The sequence below is a fragment of the Ursus americanus genome, chromosome 21, assembly GCF_024610735.1.
Source record: "Ursus americanus isolate L20-20 chromosome 21, mUrsAme1.1.p, whole genome shotgun sequence".
Taxonomy (NCBI): domain Eukaryota; kingdom Metazoa; phylum Chordata; class Mammalia; order Carnivora; family Ursidae; genus Ursus; species Ursus americanus.
This window is the reverse complement of record NC_142147.1, coordinates 40,176,914-40,201,309: the sequence shown is the minus strand read 5'-3', so window position 1 is coordinate 40,201,309 and position 24,396 is coordinate 40,176,914. Positions and strand designations below refer to the sequence as shown.

At 45.9% G+C, this 24,396-nt stretch overlaps 1 protein-coding gene across 7 annotated transcripts in view; it reads right to left on the bottom strand.

Moving 5' to 3' along the window:
• Positions 1-807: 807 nt before the first annotated feature.
• The window catches only part of GARRE1 (granule associated Rac and RHOG effector 1), a 78,643-nt gene continuing 55,054 nt past the window's right edge, over positions 808-24,396 (bottom strand). For all 7 annotated transcript variants that reach the window (XM_045796189.2, XM_045796192.2, XM_045796193.2 and 4 more), the window contains 11 exons: positions 21,701-21,841; positions 21,388-21,483; positions 21,101-21,262; positions 20,063-20,221; positions 17,401-17,498; positions 12,584-12,709; positions 10,646-11,679; positions 6,681-6,846; positions 5,768-5,905; positions 3,954-4,032; positions 808-3,458 (listed from right to left, as the gene is read on the bottom strand). In XM_045796189.2, coding sequence (XP_045652145.2) covers positions 3,150-3,458; positions 3,954-4,032; positions 5,768-5,905; positions 6,681-6,846; positions 10,646-11,679; positions 12,584-12,709; positions 17,401-17,498; positions 20,063-20,221; positions 21,101-21,262; positions 21,388-21,483; positions 21,701-21,841 — 2,508 coding nt within the window. In that variant the 3' untranslated portion in view covers positions 808-3,149. The remainder of the gene's footprint in view (positions 3,459-3,953; positions 4,033-5,767; positions 5,906-6,680; positions 6,847-10,645; positions 11,680-12,583; positions 12,710-17,400; positions 17,499-20,062; positions 20,222-21,100; positions 21,263-21,387; positions 21,484-21,700; positions 21,842-24,396) is intronic.

Below are 24,396 nucleotides of genomic sequence, written 5' to 3'. Positions count from 1 at the left end.
CATTTTAATATGTACTTCTAGTGTATTTCCTAGCACTCATGCAACATAGCTGTTACTAAGTAGCCTTGTCCTGGGGTGCACTTAGAAGGCTCTGGGTCTTGGTCCCCATGCTCAGCTTCTGGGCATTTCAGCAGAAAGAAGCCTGAATGGTACTTACACTGGTAGGTTCTAGATTAATGCTCATAACTGTTTTCCTGAGTTCATGAAAAAAAGTTTTGCATCAAGTACTGTCTTGTTGTAAGTGAAAAGAAGTTGAAATTCCCCTGTAATTCACCCTCCCTCTGTGGTTCCCACTGAACCAGCTTTCCTTTTGCAGAGCAGGATGACATCACCTAATGAGACTAGTCCTTGTCCCTGAAAGGTATGGTCTCTTTGTCAGATGTGGGGTCCCTGACAGAGCAGGGGGAGAGCTCATCATCCCTGGGTCTGCTCCTTGGAAAGGCTGGCTGGCAGTTCACAGTGCCCGTGGTTGGTGGAACGTGGGGGTTGGCAGACCACAACCCAAGGAGAGAACCTGCATCCTTTCAGGTGGTCTCCTTCACCATGACATTGGCTCTGCCCCCACAGAGACTTCTCCTAGCTTTGGCTTTAGGGAAGCAGACTGGAGAGGTGTGGTAGGTTGTCTGCTTTTCTGCCCACCCACCCCAGCTCATCCTAATACTCCCAGTGGTCTTTCCTCCGGCAAGGTCTCAGAACCAGAGGATGAGCTGACCTAAAACGCCAATGTGGGTGCAGCTTTTCAAAGTCATGAATCAGGCAGGGCTTCCGACGTGTCTGCTGCAGTTCATTTCAAACAGCGATACAAAATATTATTAAATGTATATTTTTAATAAAGCCAATAGTTATTTTACTTATAGGAGCTTTAAAAGTAAGATACAAAATGTAGAGTTCCAGTTTGGAAGCGTTGTAACTATTCACACGATGTCCTGCTGATGCCCGAGCAAGGCAGTCACGCCCGGCCATGCAAAGGACACACACACTCACACACGCACACACATGCGCTTTGGCAAGACCCCTCTGCCGAGCGCAGCACCTGGAATTACCAGTGTTCAGAGCAAGGCGGTGCCGAGAACACAGCACCTACAACAAGGAGACCACACAAACAGCTTCACACAGTCTCACAGCCCATGGAGATGCGATTACAAAATGTCCTGCTCAATCGAGAAAAACAGACTGGGAAGTGAAAATGTAGCGGTGCCAAGGTCACCAGCACTGGGGCATCAAGGGCTGACCTCTGTCCGGGGTGAGGTCTTTGGGGAGGCACTATGAAAACAAGAGTACTTCAGTATAATCGAACTTGAAATACAAGGTACTGTGGACACGTTACGGAAGGAAAACAGAAAACTATCTTACAAGGAAAACAGCCACAAACAACTCGGACAGATTACTGCACACACTGGGACAGCGAACAGAGACAAGAGCCACGCAGGGTCGGTGCAAAGCACGTGCCTGAAGAAGTCTATGTACAAAACAGTTCTCTGTAAACATGGTGAGGTGAATGTTCGGAACCCACGGTGAAAGGATCATAAGTACAGGCAGCAACGGCATCCCCGCACAGCACAAAAGACGACACCCGAGGCCTGGAAACAGCCTGGCAACACAGTACTAAAAATTCAGATGGCTGGGCTCAGACACCCTAGGGGGCCTCTCTCATTAGTGTGTATACATACATATACATATATATATTTTTCTTTTTGGTATTTTTAAATATAAATTTACTTATATCCGTAGAAAAATGAGAACATAAATGTGTTATTACAATCTCTGCTGGAAAAGCTTATATGGAGTTAGAAAGAATAAACCATTTATTAGTAGTTAACATATATATTAAAATGGTTTAATGATTTAAGAAAATATAAAAAAAATATTAATACTGTCAAACTTTCATACCAGAAAATATTATGGATTTTTCTCAATTAGACTTTTTCAAAGATGAAATATGAAAAATTTAAATAAGTTTTATATAAAGAACTTCTGTAACCTCAATTAATATACAGTGGGATATGTCTACTCTATAGAGATATATGTATCATTATTTCTCAATTTAAGCACCATTCAATTCTTCTGGATCCATTCTGGCTGGAAAATATCCCTAAATCCACAGGATGTTATCTCTTTAATGGCACATGTTAACTGAAAATGAGGTGGTTTTTTTGTTCTTGGGTTTTTTTTTTTTAAAGAAAAGACTTTAAATTAATTTCTATCTACATCTTAATTGGTTTGTCTTGAGCCAGCTCACAAATGTTACTGCAAGTTCAAGTGCAGGTGTCTCTGTGCAGCCTCTTGACCACACCCCCATGTTTGGAGACTGTGTCAAAGCCTCTGGCCATGTGTGGATAGGAGGGCAGCAGGTGCAACGTTATCCCGCACACGGACAGCAGCCAGCTGGCTCATCTCCATGCACCATCAGGAATATCCCTCTGACATCAGTTTTACGATCCTGGTTTTGTAAATCTGGTCAGGACTGCACCCCTTGGGTGCTGCTTGGGGTGGTGAGGGGCTGCCCACCCACAGAAAACCCAGGTGATTGCTTCCAATCACAAATATTCTATACTTTGCCCGTTTCGTATAAGCTTAAATAAAGATAGTGTTTAACAAACCTCCAGCCTGTATATTTGTTATCTTAAAATAGTCAATGCATTTTAGGCGGGAGATGTTTTAACTAAAAACCTATATGAAAAATAGCTATAAAATACAGTGATTGATGTGGTCATCACTCAATGTGTTAAGAAGGGGGAGGGGGAGGGTTTCAGAAGAATGGTCAGTTTTGCTCTCAGCCTTCAGGCCTGATGCCTTCCCAACACACACAGTAGGACTACAAACTTGAGAGCTGTGTTTCTCAAAGTGCAGCCTGTGGCCCACCTGCATGAGAATCACTGGGGGAGCTTATTAAACTCGAAGATCCCCCAGCATCTCCCTGAGGGTCAGAAACCTGTTTCCAGCTGGCCCTCCAGGGCTCTGATGCTTCTAAAGTTAGAGAAGCCAGGCCTTAAAGGCTTGGAGCTGCCAACTACCCCCATCCCCAAGGATCCCTGCCTGGGACAGGGGTGCACTGGTCCTCTGGGGGGCTGGTGCCAGCTAGTCAGCCCTGGGGTGGGGACACTGGCCCCAACAGCTCTAGGCAGGCGGGCAGGCAGGCCGGCCTCGGGTCAGTACTGGGGCAAGTAGGCCGGCCTGCGCTCAGCCTTCCCGGGGAAGGCCTTAAAGCCCTTGGGTGCTGCCTTGTGTGCTGGTGGGGGCGGGGGCTGTGGTGGGGTCTGCACATAGGTAAAGGAGGCGGCGCTGCAGTCGCTGGTCGCAGCCCACACTGGCGACTGCAGCATCTGCATGGTGTCATTCCACTGGCTGCCAGGGCCGGCAACTGCGTAGAGTGGTGCGTTCGGGCTAGGCAGTGTGCTGGGCAGCGGGGAAGGGTGTTGCCAGGGTGCTTTGGGTGGCCACGTTTTGGTTTTGTTATCCTGAGAGACAGAAGAGGGTTCTTAGTGGCATTTCTGGCAATTCATCATCTTTTCCCACCTCCCCAGGTCTCTGGTCCTTATTCCCACCTGGGAGACAGGGTAGGAGCCCCAGCCCTCTCCACAGCCCTGGAGCAGCACTGTCTAGCTGAACTGACAATGACAGAAGGGCTCTGTATCTGTGCTGTTCAATGCAGTAGCCACTCACCGCATGTGGCCAGTGCCACTAAGGAACTCAATCTGTATTTACATTTGATTCATTCCAATTTAAACAGCCACGTGTGGCTACTGGCTATCACAGTGGATGGCACAACCCCAGGCATCCTCTACATTTGGCTCTGAGTCAGAGGGATGGCTAATCATGGGGAAAAAAAGTTGTTCACCACAAAGAACCTGTCATTGCTTTGAAGCCCTCTTAAAACTTCAGCTCTGGAACCTCGCTTGTGGTCTGTACCCCATACAGCTGGCCCTTCGTGGCCAGAGCAGGGCCCACGGTACCTGGTTCATGTCCTCCACTGTGGTAAGAAGAGGTGGTGAGGGCAGTGTGCTGGTCTCCTGCTCTCCACTGCTGTGTTTCCTGAAAGAACCAAGAGCTCAGGGCAGTGGGTGCCTGGCTTGCTGCCCTGCTGACCTCGAACCGCTAGCCACCTGGTTCTGGGCGCTGGTTCTGGGTGGGGAAACCTTGGGTCCACTGCATGCTGGGGACTCGGTGGGTGGAGCACTCCCAGAAGCCATAACCAGGCTTGGGGAGGGGCGGGGTTGACAGGCAGGGGGGAGGGGCGGGGCTGACAGGCAGAAGGACAGGTGCTGGCTTTGGGTCTACCGGCTCTGGCTTTTGTTAATGTATTCAACAGTTTACCGTGCCCTGGGGAAGTGGGACTTAAAAGACTGTTAGTTTTAATGACAAACATGAAAAATTTCTATTATAATGTGGAATGAAAAAGGCCGGACAGAGCAGGCTCAGAGCCAAGTAAATCAGTCTACCCGAGCTCCCGCCTGCAGACAGCAATCTCTGGAGGACTGCAATCTCTGGAGGAGGGGCTTCCTCGACATCTGCTCGGCCTCTCCGATTTCCCTTGTCTAAAACAGACATCTTAAATGCTACCCCTGGCTCAATCCTGCTCCTCCTGCATCCTCCGGTCTCAGTTCATTGGCACCCCCTTTTATATAGCTGTTCCAGCCAAAACCTCACATATCATCCCTGACTCTTCTCTCTCACACATACCCCCTTGCCAATCTCTCACTAGTTCCTCCCTCATTTTGCTCAGCTGTCTGCTCATCAGAGGCCTCCCTGACTCCCATATATATATATTTTTTTAAATAGGCTCCCCACCCAGTGTGGAGCGCAATGTGGGGCCTGAACTCATGACTCCGAGATTAAAACCTGAGCTGATATCAAGAGTCAGATGTTTGAGCAACTGAGCCACCCAGGAATCCCCCCATATTTTTCTTCATAGCAACTAACCCAACCGGACATGTTTGGCTTTTTCTTTTCCTTTTTCCTTTCCTTTCTTTTTCTTTTTTTTTCTTTTCTTTTCCTTTCCTTTCTTTTCTTTCTTTTTCTTCTTTCTCTTTCTTTCTTTCTTTCTTTCTTTCTTTCTTTCTTTCTTTCTTTCTTTCTTTCTTTCTTTCTTTTTCTTTTCTTTCTCCTTCCTTCCTCTTTCTTTCTTTCCCTTTCTTTCTTTTCTTTTCTTTTTTCCTTTTTTCCTTCCTTCCTTCCTTCTTTCTCTCTCTCTCTTTCTTTCTGAGTAGCCTCCATGCCCAATGTGGGGGTTGAACTCATGACCCTGAGACCAGGAGTCTCATGCTCTACCAAATGAGCCAGCCAGGGACCCCTACTTTTAAAAACTTCTTAGACCTGAATATACTCTATTATGTTTTCTTTTCAACTTTGACGAAGAAACTAAGGATCAGAGAGGGCCAGGCCCTTGTCTGGAGTTGCAAAGCCTATTGGTGAGTCCTGATTAGAACCTAGTCGTCCTGATCTCCTCCCACAGAAAGGGCTGCCTCTTGTAAGGCACAGATCAGTATCAGCAGACCTCATCTCCAGAACCCTCCCTTGCCTTATATTGGTATTTTTGGCTACCACTTGCATGAGACTGTTCTGCCAGCAAAGCCTCAACCCAATGTTAAGTCACCTGGGCTACAAGCAAGCCTGCATGGTAGCCACAGAAGACTCAGCAAGGCTATGCTAGCAGAGGCCCTCTGCCTCTCTCACACCAGGCTGATGGGGAGCCATGGGGTTCCTGATCTTTCTGGAGCTGTTCATGCGCCCCTCTGCCTTTTATTTGCATTTAGAAAGCTCCTCATACCTTCTTTGCTTGACAGCAGCCACGAGGTCAGGACCTGAAAACATGGAGAACAAGCTGTCCCCATTGGCAGAGGATGTCTCATCACTTGAGCTGGCAGAGTCCCCCTGAGCACCCGACCAGCCGCTGTGCAGGCCGTCCCTGAAAGGCAGAGAGAGAAGTTGGCCCAGGCCTCCCGCAGCCAGCCCGAACACCAGCCGGACAAGCCCGAGGCTGCCCCCTCGCCCTCGGCCCTAAAGGAACCATCTTTACCCCGCACTCATCTAACAACCAGATCATGGTCTCTCGTCTCCCCTTCTAAAAACCTGAGCTTTTCTTCCTGTCCCTTATTTAGAAAGTAACATGTACTCTTTGCTGCCCTTTATTCTTCTCGGAAGTCTGTGCTTTGCATATGAAATTCACGTTAGAGCAAAAAGCTGAAATGGTCTTTAGCTGTCCAGATTTATTAACTGGGTAGCAGCAAGAGACATGAAAAATCAACCTCCCGTTGTCTGTGGGACGCAAATCTGCAGTTCTCTTGATACACTGGCATCTGAACCATACACCTGTGCTTCCTGGAGGCCACAAGGATCGCATTCCACGAATCGCATGGGTTTCACAGCCATGCGCATTTCAGCACGGAGACCGTGTTAAACATTCAGTGACCTCACAAACACCGTCAAGTAAGTTCCCGGTTCAGGGCAGAAGAGTATGTGTTGAAAATCATCAATTTCCACCAATGGTGTGTTCACAGGGACACATCATGCTACTCGGCATGTTTGAGTCTGTCACAAAACTCTGCCCACCTGAAGACTTGACCAGATGTCACTCTCTCACAGGGAGCCTTGGAATCGAGTTGCCTGGTAAGAGTGCAGGAGGGCCCCCTGGGGGATACCCAGGCCCCAAACTCTGCTTCCCTGACACAGCCAGCACTCACCCTTCTGTGAAGAACTCTGGGAAAGGCCAGGTCCGATGGGCATCATCCATGGGTGGCCAGTGGCCCCGGGGGTGGCCTGGGCGGCGGCCGTGTTGCACTTGCCGCTTCTGCTGCATTGCCTGGCTCACCCCTGCCACGTAGCGAGCAAACTCAGGGTCCGAACCCACTGTGTTAAGACAAAGGGACAGAGAGGGGTTGGGGCCACACTGGCCTCTCGTTTCCTTCCCTGCCTCCCGAGCACATGCTGGTCACACACACAGTGAAAAGTGGGGAGGTGCTGCCAGGCTTGTGGCCCCGAGAACCAGAGAGCTGGCTGAAGGACTGGGGCTGTCAGCCGGATGTCTGACACTGGGGTATGGGGTATGCACAGGGACTGTCAAGAAGGGTTATGCCTAGGACAGAGGCAGGCTGAATGGGACCGAAGACAGAGAGAGAGAACACAAAAGGATCATGATTAAAGCTTAAAGACAAATACCAGATACTTAAAAATGTTCCAGTGTCTGGTGCTACATACATAACAACTTAGGAAATCACAAGATTGATGTCTTTAAGTGAACTGATAACCTGAGAGTTATTAAAGCATCAGGGTCAGCCAGATAGAGGTATGGCATTTCCACTTGGCCCAACTCGAATCCAGGATTTCCCTGGATGTTGGATGGCAGACCTAGTTATGCAGTGTGAAGATAGTGAGAGTGGTAATGAATGAGATGAAATTTCAGAATTTCAGAGGTATTAAGAGGGGACTGGAAACATACTGGACAGAGCTGAGTAAGGGTGGGCAGGGCAGTATAAGCGGGAGAAAAAACAGCATAGAGGACATTGAGAGAAAAAGTCAAACGAAGATATGGCAGGGGGGCACCTGGGTGGCTCAGTTGGTTAAGCATCTGCTTTCAGCTCAGGACATGAACCCAGGGTCTTGGGATCGAGCCCCACGTCGGGCTTCCTGCTCAGTGGGGAGCCTGCTTCTCCCTCTCCTCCCACCTCATGCTCTCTCTCGCTATCTGTATCTCTCTCTCTCTCAAATAAATAAATAAAATCTTAAAAAAAAAAAGACAATATGGCAGGGAAGTATCTATGGCTCACAAATTGAATATGACTCAGCAGTGTGTACTTTTCAGCTTCAAGTTGGGAAAGATACTAGGGCAAAATCTCACTCTTAGCTCATCCTCAGGGCACCGCCCCAGCATTGCTGGTGAGACTGCGCACTGCACAAAGATGTCCACACCGGGGGGGGGGGGGGGACCGAAACCGAGGCCCCCTTCTCAGTGAGTCAAGCCATGCCTCCAGGGGTAAGCATGCCCTGTCTAGAGGGGGCACTCTGCTCTCACTGGCCCTGTCCAAGAGGGTGCCTTCTGTAATTCATCTAACCTGAGGACTGCCCTTCTTCATTTGGGGAAAGGGTGATATAGATCTTATGCCCTCAGGGCGGGGTCTGCAGGAAGGTACATTAAGGACCTGTAGGTCAGAAAGGAACAAGCGGAAGATAAAGCTAATAGGATTTGGGGTGCCTGGGTGGCTCAGTCATTAAGCATCTGCCTTCGGCTCAGGGCGTGATCCCAGAGTCCTGGGACCGAGCCCCGCATCGGGCTCCTCCGCTGGGAGCCTGCTTCTTTTCCTCTCCCACTCCCCCTATTGTGTTCCCTCTCTCCTTGGCTATCTCCCTCTCTGTCAAATAAATAAATAAACTCTTAAAAAAAAAAAAAAGCTAATAGGATTTGTAGCTTAAAGACATAGAGTCCATCCAGGCCTCAACAAAGATCAAAGATAGTAAAATTCTGCCAAACACTGTTTATACTCTTTATACTCTGTAATTAATTACATGACTATTAAAAGATATACAGACTGTTTAATAGCAGCTGAAAAAATGCACTGCACCCACCCCAGTCAGTGGCAGCCAGGTGGGGCCTGCTCTTCTGGAGTGGGGCGGAACCGTTTGCCCTTCCTGGGCTCCAGGGTTCAAGGTTGCCCGCATCTACCACCCAAGGGGAGCCAGAACAAGAAAGCGTGAGCAGCAGTAGCAGGGATTTTTAGAGGACCTAAGAAAACAATTTCCTTCCATTCGTAGCCAATGCTGGGTTGTTTTAGCAGGGAATTCCTCTTCTGCTGGTTATTTATATAAATATTTGCTATAGTTATTTATATATTTCACAGTATTCTCCTTGTAAATGAAATATATTTTCCACTCTGTATACCTTTCAGTAAATTAGAGAAAAGAGTAACAGATTTCTATGTATTTATCTTGCATCTACCCACCTTACCAGACTCGCTTACTAATTCTCCTTTTTTTATTGAGGGTTTCCCCCCCTCCAATTCTATTGCCTGCCAAGAGATGTGCTTTTCAATGTATCGTTTTCTAAAGCTTACGCGTCTTGCTGTATTTGCTAGGAAGTCCAAGACAAAGTTACATGCTATTGGTAGTAACAGCTGCCACCCTATCTGGGTCTTGATTTTAATAGTAATTTTGTTTCACTATACAGAGTTATACTTGCTACTGGCTTTTGGTAGAGTCTTTAATATTCAAGAAATTTCTATTCATGTCTTACTTGGAGGTTTTTTGGAATCACTAGTGTCTTTTATCGAATGTCTCTACAGCATCTACTGTTTCATGACTTCTCACGTAGTGGGCTGATACCACGGATTCCTGAGCAGTAGCAGAGTCCCTGATGCTGCCCCACCTGCCACCCCTGCAGTTTGCCGACTGTAGAAATGGGGAGCTGCTCTTCCGAGCGCGCCTCCGTTGTCCAGCCTCTATCCACACTCCTAAAGAGAGGACGACGGTTTGCTTTTTAAATAACCCTTATAAAGTTTTTATGGTAAAAACACGGCTTCATAATTACTGTTCCATTTTCTTCCACTGAAACAGATCTTGGCAGGTTTTCCAGTTTTTGGTACAATTTTGGTGATGTATATTTTATTAAGAACGAGCCCATTTTTCCACTCAGTTCTCAAATATGTTGTCATTGAGTCGTATGTAGTAACATCTTAAACTTCTCTTAATCTCTCCTATTTCTGGAGTGATATCTCTTTTCTCTTTCCTTTTTTTTTGGTTAAAGATTTTATTTATTTATTTATTTTAAAGTTTTATTTATTTGTCAGAGAGAGAGAACACAAGCAGGGGAAACAGCAGGCAGAGGGAGAAGCAGGCTCCCCGCTGAGCAAGGAGCCCGATGCAGGACTTGATCCCAGGACCCTGGGATCATGACCTGAGCTGAAGGCAGATGCTTAACTGACTGAGCCACCCAGGCGCCCCTCCTTTCTCTTCCCTTATCTTGTTTCTCTTTGCTCTCTCTTATTGAGGCTTACAACAAACTGGTTTATCTATTCTGCTGGGCTTTAAGAGACCCTTCTTTTAGATTTTATTTACAATTTCTACTATATTTTTCTTCTAAATTTAATTAATCTTGGCTTTTCTCCTTAATGAATTCCTCCTCCTAGTTTATTTTTGTTTGTTTCTAAGTTCTTTTTCTAATTTCCTAAGATAACTCTGGTGGTATTTTCACACTGTTCAGGCCAGGAGAAGCCATATTCTCTGAAGGCAGAAAGTACTCTAACACCTTTCATGGGTCCTAGAGTTTAAGCAAAAAAGAATCACAGGACAGGTTATGTAATCAGAAAAAGAGCAGCTCACAAGAGGCCTGCCATCTTGGCTCTCGTGACTAGGAGGGCCCAGACTCGAGCCCACTGGAACTATGGGACATGGAGCCATTCAAGCAACTTCTCTTAGCCTCAATCCCAGCCTCTGCACAGTGAGAAAAATAGTGGTCCTTACCTTCTTAGCCTCATTCTCACGACAGCTGCCTACCTTTGCTGGATGTGTCCCATACTTGCCATCCCACAGCGACAGAGGTCTTTAAAGGGAAATTAGGTCACTTGCCCTCACAAGTGAGGCTGTGTTGGATGGACCCTGTGAAGTCCTCAGTGATTACATTTATGTGAAAACCCCAAGTGTGGGGGGGTCCACATACCTGCAGGATCAAAAGGCAGAATCTCTCCCAACATCCCAAAGACTCCATCACTTTGGTCACGGTTTGGCCAGGTGTTATTTCTAGGTCCCTGTGGCTTCTGTCCCAAAACCTCCGACATCACATTATCCATATAGCTGCTCACCAGACCCAAGCTGTACAAGTCAGAACTGAGATCGGATATGCCCGGCCATTGGCCAAGAGGAGACAGACCTGCTCCAACAGGCTGTGCTGGCTGCTGGGCTGAGCCATGCACCCACTTCCCAGGGGCCCGAGGCTGGGGCGGGGGCTGCTGAGGTCCAATGGGTTGGAGCAGGTGTTGGTAATACTGGACCTGGGGCTGTTGCTGCTTTGGGGATTGCTGCTGAGGTGCCAGGCCTGGCTGGGGGGTCAGAGGTGTGTGGGCCCCAGCCTGGGATGGCCGTGGTGGAGGGGGCGCCGACAGTGGTTGCTGCTGTGGCTGCATGGCTCCTGCCTTCTGTTCAGTCGCCATGGCTGTGGCAGCAGAATTACGCCTTGTCACCAACGGGGAGCCCTGATGTGACTGGCCCATGTTAAAGCCCGAAAGAAAATCGATCACCTCCTGCATCTCCTGATCGGTTGGTAAGTTCATGCCCTTCTCATCCTTGCCATCATCCCCTTGCAGGAAGTTGTCACGCCTCTCCATGAGAAAACCATTGGCCATTTGATTACTGGAATTCTGCACTGACTGTGAAGGGTCTGTAGTCCTAGGGAAATTACCAATGTTCAAAATGCTTTGTAATCTTGAGTCAATATTGCTGGGCATTTTGGCCTTCTCTTCCGAACACCCAGCTATGAAGAGGTTTTTGGAAGGGGTATTTGGGATGGAATAATTTGTGCTGCTGCTAGAGCTGGCACATGAAGCTTTCTTGGTGAACCGGGATGTCAGTTTGGAGAACGTCTTCTGCAGGCCACCTGAAGATTTGTTTCCATTCCCAGAAGGCAGGTCAGCCTGATTCCCAAAATCGCAGATCTCCCTTTGAAGCTGGATCTGTATGCAGGGTAAAGCTTGTTCCCTATTAAACAGAAACGAAAAATTAAAAAAAGACAAAAATACAAATTGGACAAATGAAATGGATCTCTCTTCATCTAAGAAAGACTTTAAGGACAAAGACAGTCCCTAGTTGGTTGGCATCAGGCTCACCTATTTTATAGATAAATAAAATGAACACCCAAGACTTTTAAGTGTGTGTAAGAATGAAGCAGCAGAGGGACGTGGGTAAATCCACACGGGGGGGGGGGGGGTGGCGGCGAGTGGGACTCAGTGACACCATGCAGCACTGCTGTCTTTGGAAGGAACTTACAGACAGTGCCAACAACAGAAGATTGTTACCTCCAAGGTTTTCCGAGCACTTTCCTAGTACAGAAAGAGAGCCCCAGAGATGGAAAGAGTATGGGGCTGAGGCAGGCGATGGCTGCAGTGACCCAGGACAAGCTACTCAGTGTTCTGGGCCTTGGTGCTCATGAGTTAAGAAAGGGGGCACACGGCTAGATGTTCACGGTCCCTACCATTCTGAAGTTCATAATTCCCAGAGACAGTCTTGCGACTGTCAGCTGCTTTCAGAGATAAATAAATTTCATGTAGGATATAAGTAAATTTTCCACACATTTCTCTGGTCTTCGTTCCTAAGGAGAATAAGAGTTGGGCTAAAATCCTCTTGATGGACTTACTCTCAAATGATAAAACAAATGAAGGCAAACATGTTAAGTAACCGAGGAATCTGGGTAAAGGGCAGAGAGTAATTCTTGGTACTACCGCAACTTTTCTGTCAGTTTAAAATGATTTCAAAATTAAGTGACCAAAGAATTCTCTTTCTCGCCTTACTTCCTCACATACAATCAGTGATGTGAGCACACAGGAGACTGTCCGTGGGCACACTGTCCCTGAGTATGGGCCTGAATGTAAGCTACTACACCCACCTCCCTGCCCTCCAGCGGCTGAGGTCCAGCACGGCCGTGTAGAGCACGTCCACCAGCCCCAGGGTCTTCTCGGGATCAAGGCTTCTCTGCAGCAGGGACATGGTGGCAGGGTCTTCTTTCAGGCACCTAGGAAGGAAGCAGGTGTCAGTCTGGGCTGCACTGCTCTGAAAAAGTGTCTCAAGCAAGCCTCATACAAAAGGCTACAATGTTTACATGCTTTTGGCACCAAATAAAAATTCAGTAATTAAAGACCACTTAGAGAATGACAAGACTAACACTGGAATTTACTGCTCTGCAAAAGGAGGAGGAAGCAACAGGGGCCGGGATCTCCCTGGATTTCTAATCATCTAGAGTCTGTTTGGTAGGAAGAGAAGGGTTCAGTGGAAGGGTGGCCTTCTCGGGGCGCTGAGGCCCTCTCACTGTCCACCCCAGCTCTGGCCTTGACTTTCTGTCCTACTGTGTTCAGATTCTGGGATCTGACACAGCATCTACTCCTCTGCAAACCCTTTCCAATGTGCCCCTGCCCTGACTTCCTCCACAGCGCTTCACACCTGCAACCAAGAAACTAAAGGTCAATGGAGGAAAAACCCAGACTCACTGCAAATTTGAGGTAAGCAGCGAACACGGCCTTCCCATAAGTGAATGTTTTCCCTTTCCAAGCTGACCACTTCAGCTTGCAACCCTGACGCTTCTCCCCTTCTTTCCCACCACAACTCTCAAGTCACTGAGAGGAGATCTGCTCCCTCTCCTCACCACTAATCCACCAGCTTGAGTGCCGTGCCTGCACTCCCGGCCTGCCCCTCCAGTCATGGTCAAGGCAGAAGACAAGCCCTGCTGTGCCACTGGTTGACCCTCTAGCCGAGCGCTGCATGCTCCGTATCCTCCTGCTTTCCTGAGGACCCTGCTCATCTAATCACCCCCTCTCTCCCCGTGACATTCCCCTCCAGATACTGCCAAGTCCTCTGCTCCCCCTTTTAACAAAACACTGTCTCCTCCTCTTCCTGACCTCCTAATCTCCCCTCACCCCACTCCCGCTGGGCTTTGGTCCCCATAACTGCACTAGAATAGCTTTTATCAAACAAGTTTGGTCTCGCCAGTGTCAAAGGTCAATTACCTGTCTCCATCTTACTCAATCTCTTAGCAACGTTGTGCAATGCTTCCTTCCTCCCAGAGCATTATCTTCTGTAGCTCAGTGACCCCAAACTCGCTCACCTTTCCTCCCCCCTGGCAGGCAAGCTGCTCCCTGGTCTCCTCTGCTGACTTCTCCAGCTCTGCTTCCCCACCTCTGTATGGCGGCGTGTCCTAGGCTCCGTCCTTTCTCCCCACAGTGCTGCATTTGGTCCTGCAGCTCAGCTGTACAGACCATCCTCTGGTGAAGACTCAAATTCCCTTCACCAGCCAACCCCCTCCTCCCGAATCCCCCTCCTGTATCTAACTGCACACCTGACATCTCTTGGGCACACCTAACAGGCAACTTGGTCAGCACAACTGCTTCCTCTCCTCTCCAACAAAAACCACTCTGAACCCTATACACTTCCTCCATAAGTACCCAACACAGCCGTCTACCCCAAACCTATATGTCATCTCTGGCTACCTACAGCCCACACCAACCCATCAGCACACCAAGCACTTCTCGTCACCTCTCTTGTTATGGCTCTGCTTTTGTTGCCTCTGCCCAGACTGCTCTCCCAAGAGCTGCTTCCCACCATTCAGGTCCTCACTGCCCATTCAGGGTACCTCCACCAAGAGGCCTCTTCTGAGAGGCAGAACTGGGAAGATGTTGTCTGTCTGCTGTTAGCCACTCTGGGAGTTAAATGGTGAAATCAACACTTGCAAAGCCATCCGAAGGAGGCAGCAGCACTCCCCAGCATGACTTCGGGCTTGAGAAGAAATACGCCTGTGAGGATATGAGCCAGCCAGCCTCAGAAACACTGCTAAAGGCAAGCTTTGCCAGTGCCCAACCAGGCCCTGGACTCCTGGGAGAGAACCTTGGCCAGCAAACTTGGCCAGGGTTCATGTACCCGATTCTCTCAGCCTGGAATTGCCGACTATTAGGACATCCTTGCTCTGTGCTCCCAAGCCACTCCTGGGTGTGATTTGGCTGGTCACATATGTTTGCCCACTAGGAGAGCATTTGCTGGTCATGCGGAAAGAAGTACTACACTTGCTAATGAGAATAATTTCTCTTTCTGAAAATCAACAAATCTGTACTTTTATTTAATTCATCAGTCCTGAGAGTTGATCAAAAGAATCGCCTTTAGAGACTAAACCCATTCTTTTGGCAAATCACGTAGACTCGCTTAAAACCCTCTACCTGTTCTTAGATAAAAATCCAAGCCCCTCTGGGATCCGCAAGTCCTGGCTTTTATGACTCTCTTTCTTCACGACCACTTACCACATCTCCAGCCATGCCAGTTCACCCCCCAGAAATCCTTTCCCCATCTGCTCTCTGCATGGCTGGCTCCTCTCAAACGTCGTATCTTCAAGGAAGGACCCTTCACAACTGACCTCCTCATCCTAAACAGCCTCCCCTCTCCAGCACCACTCCTGTTAGTCTCCATCATATGACATCATTCAGCTCTTGTCCCCTCATATATGTGCTGGGGTTTGACCTGAACTCTTATGCTTGCTAGCTGTCCTCTCCACGCTCCCTCCCATTACAAAGTTGACTCTATTAGGGGCAGAGATGCCGTTTGTCTTGCTCATACTTAAATTTCCAGAGCCCAGGGAGTGTCTGCCACGTAGTAGGTATTTAGTAAGTATTTGCTGAAAGAAAGAATGGATGGACAACTTCAATAAGACAGTTAAAAAAAATCTAAATAAGGTATTACTTCGGGAAAAAAAAAACATAACTGGCAGTGGGACACTCCATTTTATTAAAATCATATAATAAATTCTTGACTGTCTGTGCTAACAGTTTCATTTTTCTGAAGGTGGAGTAAAGCAATCACTTCTGTTTGCATTCTTCATAACAATTGTGTAGTTTACACTTTGAAAGAAACAAAAACGTGTATTTTGAAAACTTTGTATTTTTACCAAAGCAACCAGCAGAGGGAGCCTCTCCAAGAAATTATAGTCCATAAGGTCTTTTGTGGAGGTTCAATGAATTAAAAAAGAAATCAATCATACATGGAGAGTTCCGGAAATAAACTGCAGTGTTAACCATTTTAGTACTAGTCGTTTATAGTTACCCAATTATTCAAAAGTTCAAACTATTTTCTCTAAATGAGAATCCTGGTTAAGTTATAAGAACCTGAATTGGAAAACAAATGAAGAATTCAGGGACACAGAAATCTTACAGAAAAGTGAGCTTCTGGTTTATTATTTGATAGGAGTGAAGATATGTATATAAATTAACAGTATGCCATCTCAATAATCCAATAAAAAACTTAGGGGGCGGGGAGGAAACTCAAAGAAGGGAGGTTTTGGGATATGAAGTGAACTGCCCACCTTACTTGATATATCAAGTCCTAAACTTTTTGGCAGTCTACCACTGGACCCTCCCATTTCAAGGAGAAATGGTTTAAATACAACTTAAATGCATTATCCAGCTGCCATTTCAGTCCACACAGGCACCAGGACTGCCATCATGCCTTACTATCTCTCTCTTCCTACCAAAACATTTCAAAATTTTTCTATATGGTTAAATACTCATTCATATCATAATCTTAACAACAGAAGTCTTCTGACATATGCCCAATTTTTGCTATTTATTAATAAAGTTATGATGCTGCTCCTTTAGCTGGATTTCTATGCACATCACAAGGATAAATCCCCAGAGGTGGAACTCTGAACTCCTGAGGTCAGACCTCTTATTTTAGGCTTTTGATACACTGAACTGCCCTTCAGAAAGGCTGTGTGATTTATCCACCTCCTGTGCCCATTTTTGTACAGTCTGGCCGAAATCTTTATTTTTTATTTATTTTTTAGAAATTTATTTATTATTCTGAAAACAGTTTAACAACATCTGGGCAAAATGATATCATATTGTTTCTTTATTCTGCCTTTATTAGGTGAGGTTACACATTTTCTTCATCTATTTGTTGACAGCTGTGTTGTTTACGATTATTTTTTGGTTACCTATTTATTCCCCTCCCCATTTTCCTACTAATTTGTAGGAGCTTCTTTTTTTCTTTTCCTTTTTTTTTAAGATTTTATTTATTTATTGGACAGAGAGAGACACAGCGAGAGAGGGAACACAAGCAGGGGGAGTGGGAGAGGGAGAAGCAGGCTTCCCGATGCGGGGCTCAATCCCAGAACGCTGGGTTCACCACCTGAGCCGAAGGCAGACCTTTAACAACTGAGCCACCCAGACGCCCCAGGAGCTTCTGTTTTAATAAACTAAGAAGAATACTTTATCATTTTAAGTTTATAAATGTAATTAAATAATTAAAAATAAAAATGGCTCAGCCTGTCCCCACATTTGTAATGGCATGAGCTCAAGATCATCAGGGCTGTTACTCGAACAAAGGAGGAGAAGGGATTCTATGTTCTGTGCTCAGCTTTAGAGAAACACTGGTGACTTAGAGAAAATGATGTTCAAAAGCTGTGGACTCAGTAACCAAGAGAAGATAATATTGCTCATTATGATCCATGAGTACTTAACATTTTACTTACATTATTGGTCAAAAAGACTACTTTTCAGACATCCTGGCTTCCTTATCGTGGACCGATAACCAGGACATATCACTGCCCGTGTACCTGCAAGACCTGATGTACCACCTAACACAGAATTAGTCCAAAACAAAGCAATCTTTCCAAAGATGTGCAAACTTCAATCAGAGCCTAGGCTTGTGTTAATATAAGAGTCATATTACCATGTGGATGGGACTTGAACCACAATTCTGGAGCCCTCTAAACTGATCTGGGGGGCATAGGCTTCTTTATTCTCAATCTGTGCTGTGTCAACTACCACCTGAGAGAGAGAGAGAGAGAGAGAGAGAGAAAGAAACAACAGTCAGCTTTCCGAAAGGAAAACGGATCACAAACAAATCTAATACATGAGCCTACTGATGCTGAGTGACTCTGGCAAGAATGATTCCCATGGCAAGACAGCTGTGCAGGGGCCATCAAGAGCCCCATGAAGACAAATCCAAGTAATAAACACGACTGAAGACAGTAATACTTCAATGAACAGAAACCAAATTCTGGGTGCCGGATGTACTGAACTTTATAAGCACTTTCAGTACTTTTTCCAAACCATAAATATGTTAATTAGGAATTATTTTGTTTCCTCTATCTTAGTATTTTTTTTTTACTTTACGCACTTGAAAGAAGTAAAACCGTCATTAAAAATCTAACCACAGCTTCAGAAAAGTCCATTTGTAATGATTGAATACAAGCTAGAAGTGGATGAAGCTTTTTTTAAAGGATCATTTTATCTTCAGCCATCAATAAAAACAGAACTAGTTCAAGAAAGGTAAAGATGATTCTTCTCCCAATGGTTTCTTCTTTTCTTTTTTTCCCTTCTCTTCCCTTCTCTTCTCTTTTCTCTCCCTCTCTCTCTTTCTTTTTCTTTTTAAGAGAGAGAGAGAATGCATGAGCAGGGGGGAGGTAATGAGGGGCAGAGGGAGAGAGAGAATCCCAAACAGGCTCCACACCCAGCATGGAGCCCGACGTGGGGCTGGATCTCACAACCCTGAGATCATGACCTGAGCCAAAATCAAGAGTCAGAGGCTCAACTGACTAAGCCACCCAGGTGCCCCAATGATTTCTTCTTATTTGGAGTAGAGTCTTTAATATTACACAGATGATGTAGTAGTCTAGGTAATTTAGAGACTTTGACAAAATGATGAATGTATTTTCAAATAACTAAAAGAACTTAAGAAAATGACCATAAAGCACTTTTAAGATAAATCTGTCATGGGGCGCCTGGCTTGCTCAAGTCGGTAGAGCGTCTGACTCTTGATCTCAGGGTCATGAGTTTGAGCCCCACATTGAGTGTAGAGATTACTTACAAATAAATAAATAAATCTGTTAGATTTCAAAAGCCATGCAAAGCTGCTTATTTTGATTCCAAATTCAGCCTCTAATGGAGCTGATTTCCACTGCTGTAAACAGAGTTCCCACAGCTGCTCTGCAATGTCCTTTGGAAAAGACTTCCTGTCCAAGTAACAGCCATTGTTGGACCAGGCAGGTGTTTCCTCTCTCCGCCCATCTCCAGAGCCACATTCTAAAGGTTCTTTGTCAGTCACACACAAAGGTGCCCTGGGAGCAAGGAGTAAGGAACTGGAAGGAGTTTCTGCTCTCTCAATAACATGGGATTTTTTTTTTTTTTTTTTAACCTACAATGTTTTCCCAAAACAGCCTGTATGTCCTTCCGCCTTACTTCACTCACGCCTTTTTGGAGAACTTATGCTATGGTTATCCTAGTTTCAGCTAAAATGATCTTTGGAAATATGGATCAATTTCCTAGAGGCAGCAGGCTCTCACATAGTTCAGCAGGGAGTCTCCAGCTTACTCCTTCTCTTAGGGGTTCCTGTATTGAGAACTAGATCCTAAAGGAAGCATAACTCACCACTGTGGACAGGCCCTCACCTAGCCCTACACAAGGCAGCGCCACCCTGAGCTAGGCCACCTGAGCCCTCACCTGCATGAAACAAAAGGATAGCATCTTCCCCACAGTTCCATTCATGAATAAAGTAGGAATTAAAGTAAGAAACAGTTTTTTAAAATTTCTTAATCTCGAATTAGTTTCCTTTAACCTCCGACTAAAATGCTGTAGCTTTTAAAAAAGCAGTCATTTAATTCTAGAAAGTGGGATCAAGTATGTAAGGTTATATGGGTCTTAGATGCCAAACAAAAAGCTAAATGGTGATTTCAGATGTTGATTTCCTGATCCCACCCAACTCTGGCAAAAGTTACTCTTCACTCCAAAGGTGAAAAGACAAAACTTATTTCTGAGTTGATGTTGTTATTTTATGACTCGGAAGAAGATAAACTGAGAACTGGGATACCAAGTGACTGGTGGGGGGACTACTTATACCATGGAGGTTTCTCAGAGGAGGTGGTATTTGAACTGACATCAGGGAGCTAAGGAGTGAGTCACATATAGACTAGAGAGGAGTATTCTCAGGTAAAAGGAGCAGCCAAGTGCAAAGGCCTGAGACAGGAAGAAGCCTGGCACCTTTGAGATTCAGAAAGACATCCACTGTCGCTCCAGGGTAGGCAAGCGAGGCAAAGGGGCCCTCCCCACGAAATTGTTACTAATGTATAGGTTTCTTTAAAATGAGGAAAACCTGCAACATCATTTTGCAACTAGGATCCCAGCAAATACATATTAACCCTCTATGCAAGAAAACAAAAAGGCTTTTTGATGCTGCTGTTCCTTTACCGTCTCCATGTGGTCTGCACCTGGCAGTACCAAAGAGCTTTTAAAATTACTCAGTATTTCCACACCTGTGCCCACACCACATGCTCCCCTGCTGGAAACTCGGCTCCCGGCTCTCTGTCTCCCGTGCACCCCACATGTTCACTCACCAGTCCAGCCTGGCCAAACAGCAGCTGCACGGCAGTCTTGCAGGCGCCCCGCCACGTGGACGGGCACACCTGGTTCAGTACTTCAGTCACAGGAAGATCGTCCCTGGGTGTGATTCCATTGTAGCAGCCCGCCTCCTTGATCAGCTGCAACATTGTATGCTATGGATTGAGAAGACGAGAGCTCACCCCTCAAGATAAAGCTCTACGAGATTCTAAAATGTGTCAAACTGAATTTACAGGTACATAGTAGTCCTCGAGAAAAAAACATTTTGTTTCAGTCCCCACCCCCCAAATCACGTTATTTTAATGTCTCAAGTAATTATCCTCAGATACCCTCAGAGAATACGGATACACGTACATTAATACATACAAGTGATTTCTATGCTGGCACAAATACAGCATCATATAGCCATTTGCTGATGCAAATTGGTTGAGGAATTTTGAAATTCTGAATCTCTCTAAATAAGGAGACAAAATCATCTGGTAAAAACAAATACCAATGAAAACCTCAACTTTATTTTGGATGACCAAGTGGTCAGGTATGCAGGCTCTGGAAACAGACTGCATAACCTCAAATTCCAGTCTCCTCCTTTCTGGCTTTCGAGCTTGGGCCTTAGTTCCTCTATCCATCAAACAGAGAACCGAGCAGCGCCCACCTCATGGGTGAGCATTAACGCACGTGGAGCCCTTGGCGCCATGCCTGGCACACGTGATGCCCCACGAATCGTCATAGTTACTGCAGTAGTATGACAAGACTTATTTAATTCGCGGAAGTCCACTAAAACATCAATCATAAATAGTATTTTATAGTGTACTTCCACACTTTAGGTTAAACGTTTAACAAAACTATGAATAAAACCTGGCAAATGTCTCATTAAGATAAGTCACCACAGTCTGCTTTTAGATGCCAATTTACTAATATCTCCTGCTTTTGACTTCAGTCTGGTTTTTAAATCTATATTCTTCAAAAGCCCTTAGGTTTCCCTGCAGAACTGCTTCCCTGCTCACACCGGTTGCTGAAACCCCACGGAAAGCTACCGTCTTAAGCTTCAGGTTGTCGGCGGCCGATTCGTTGAAGGAGACGCCCTTCAGGAAGTGCGATCCTATCTGCACAGGGACGGTGGGAAGCTCGCACTGCATGGGCTGCGGGGGGGTCTGCCGCCGCCCCGTCTGCTGCGCCTCGGCCTCGCTGCAGCAGCCCTGCGAGAGGTTTGGAGAGGAGAGGAGAGGTGACCCACGGCACACCTGCCCAGACACCTGGTTCGCTTGGGGTGGCGAATCTGCCGCACCACAGCTCCCGACAGCTCCCGGAGGGAAAAGTGTACCTGTAAACTGGCTTCAATTGCCTTTGGGTTCAGGTGGAAACCAGCTTTCATTGCATATTCACAGTGGCCTAAGCTTTCCAGAGCTATTTTATAAGCCTGCAAAGAAATTGTTTTGTCATAATCAAGATTATACAGCAGATCATAAAATGACAACGTCCAGTGACGATAGAAATTTAAAATTTCTATAGTTAATTAAAAGACCTCAGGCCAACTACCATCTTACTATTCTTTCCAACTGGTTCAACATCACAACTTGAACTCACTCCCGTGTTTCTGTCCTCGGGTCACTATGTGCCCATTCTAAAATGCTTACTTGCAAAGCACTGTCGATTTTCACATTCAGCTCCTTGAGCTGGTGCTCAGGAATCGCCACGCTCTGAGAACAGAAGAGCTGCTGAACCTCAATGCCTGCGAGGCGGCCGTCACAGCCTCTCTCCCTCAGTCTGGACGTCGCCTGCAACAATGAACGGTGGCCGGGAGGTGACAGAGAATGTGACCGACATCAGCAACACACAGAAAACAAGAAACAAAGAACTAAAACAACTCAATTAAAGCGAGAAACTGTCTAAGCCTTAGATGTACAGCAGACATTCTGGATTGTCTGTATTACCAAATGAGCAGCCAGAAATTTAGGAAGATGAAATTGAGCATCTTGAAGAGACAGCAAAGCTGACACAGCACCACTGTACTTAAGGAACCCTGGGAAGAAGACAAACCCGCCTGTTATTAATTTTTGTTTTATGTCAAATCTTCACATTTTTTATTTCTCGGCTTTAAAAGACAGAGAAGCTAGAATATTGGCACTTGGGAGTTTCTAGAATAATAATAATAAAAAAGCACACATAAGGTTGGGTGCTCCTCGACACCAAAGTAAAAAGCCACACCCACACCGAACAGGAAAAAAATGTACATTGGAATGTTAAAGGAAAAACAGGACTTCTAAAATCTGCAAGAAAAAATTAAATACTTCTTGTTTGGTCATTAAATGTTTATGAAGAGTACATAAACAAGACACAGAAACAAGAGAAAACGAATCAATGTCTTGTAGTGATGAAATGTAAGTTACCTATCCATATGCATCAGGACCAGAGAATACAGCAAAAAATATATTTAATTTCTTTGATGAAATTGAAGAAGAATTCAGGATGAACTCTTTCAATTTTTAAATGTCTATTTTTGTTGCAACAATATTTGTGCAACAAATAACATCTTTTAACAGCTAATTTTTTGTTCTTCTTTTGTTCTTCTGGTGTAGGAGTTGTAGTACTTACCAAAACTGCAGGAGGGTACTTCGCAGCTATAATGTTATATAGTTCCCAAAGCTCCACAGATTTCCTATGACTACCATTCCATCCAGTCCCTGAACCCTAACAGTCTCACAGTTTAAAACCATTTGACTTCTCTTTGTAAGTAAGACTCTTTCACTCAAATATTTAATCCACAAGGTCCTGTGTTGGGTGTCACTGGATAGACAGTTAAGCCCACAACCTGGTCCCTACCATCTTGGAACTGACAGCCTCATGGGCCAAACAAAACATTTAAAACATTTAAAATGGAGGAAAACACACCAAGGAAAACAGAACTTTAACAGGGAGCACCCTAGACACTGAGAAATCAGCATTTAGGTTATGAGTTTATGGAGGAGGAGGCAGTCAGCAGAAGTGTGGGATAGATAAGCAGACATGTCAGCGAAGAAACCAGAACCCAATGAGCAAGGGGGAGACTGGCCACAGGCAAGGCTGCTGATCAAGGCAGGAACCAGACTATGTGGGATGAGGCAGGTCATGGTGAAGGGACTATACTTTACCTTAAAGAAATAGCAACATCATCCACTTTTAATTGGAGAGTGATGAAGGATGGCAAGACAGGGAGGAGAGAAGGGAGATCATTTACTGCAGGTGTCAGGGGAGAGCAGTGATTCCTTAAAACTACGGCAGTGACAGAAAGGGACAGATCTGGGATAATACTTTGGGGGTAGGACCTTCATGACTTATGGACTGGATGTAGATATGATGCAAAGATAGGAAGATAAATCTCAAGTTTTTTGCCTGAAGGATCCAGTTTGGGATGGCAGCATTTGTTAGCATGGTGAAAATCTGGGGAACCCCAGGGGTGTGGGGAAAAGCTAAGCCTGAAAAGCTAAGCCTGAGCCACCTGGATACCTGAGGTAAGGAAGAGCTGAATACAGGGGCCTGGTGCTCACAGAAGTGGACCGGTCACACATATTTGAGGGCCCCCAGCGACAGGCAGTTCTAAGTCCCAAGGCTAGAGGAGATCCTATAGGAAGAAGGGCACCCAGAACTGAGCCTTGACAAACTGACATCCGTAAGCTGTGTTGAAGAGGGGAGGCTAGCGAAGTAGATGGAGAGGATGGCCCAAGAGGTTAATGCCTGGTTCAGGGATGCCACAGGAAGAGAGGATCTCCAAGGGCCCATGCTGCCTTGAGTGCTGAATGGAGTCCAACGGTTCCCTCGATTTGGCCACACAGAAGGTACCAGTGACCTTGACAAGAGAATGCCTGTTCTTGTGTAGGAGTGAACGCCAGATTTCACTGAGTTGAATGATGCCATTTATATAATGTTTCGTACTGTGCAAAATAAGGACTTACATTATCAACGAATACACGGATACAGAGTAAAAATACAGAAATATGCATAGGACTCACAAACTCCTAATTCAAAAGAGGTTGTCACTACAAAGGAAGGGATGTGAGTAAGACTGTAAAAAGGTACACAGGGAACTCAACTGCATTTGTAAATAATATTATTTTCTGTTAAAAATAGAAGGCAGGAAAGAGGCACCTGTCTGACTCAGTTGGTAGAGCACGCGACTCTTCATCTCATGGTTGTGAGGTCAAGCCCCATGCTGGGCATGGAGCCTACTTAAAAATAAGTGAGTGAGTGAGTAAGTAAATACAAGGCATAAAGCAACTGGTGAAAAGTTAAGATTCACTTGACGAAGCTAAAAGGAAGACAATAGGGTATATGGGACGTTTCCTAAATGCTTAAA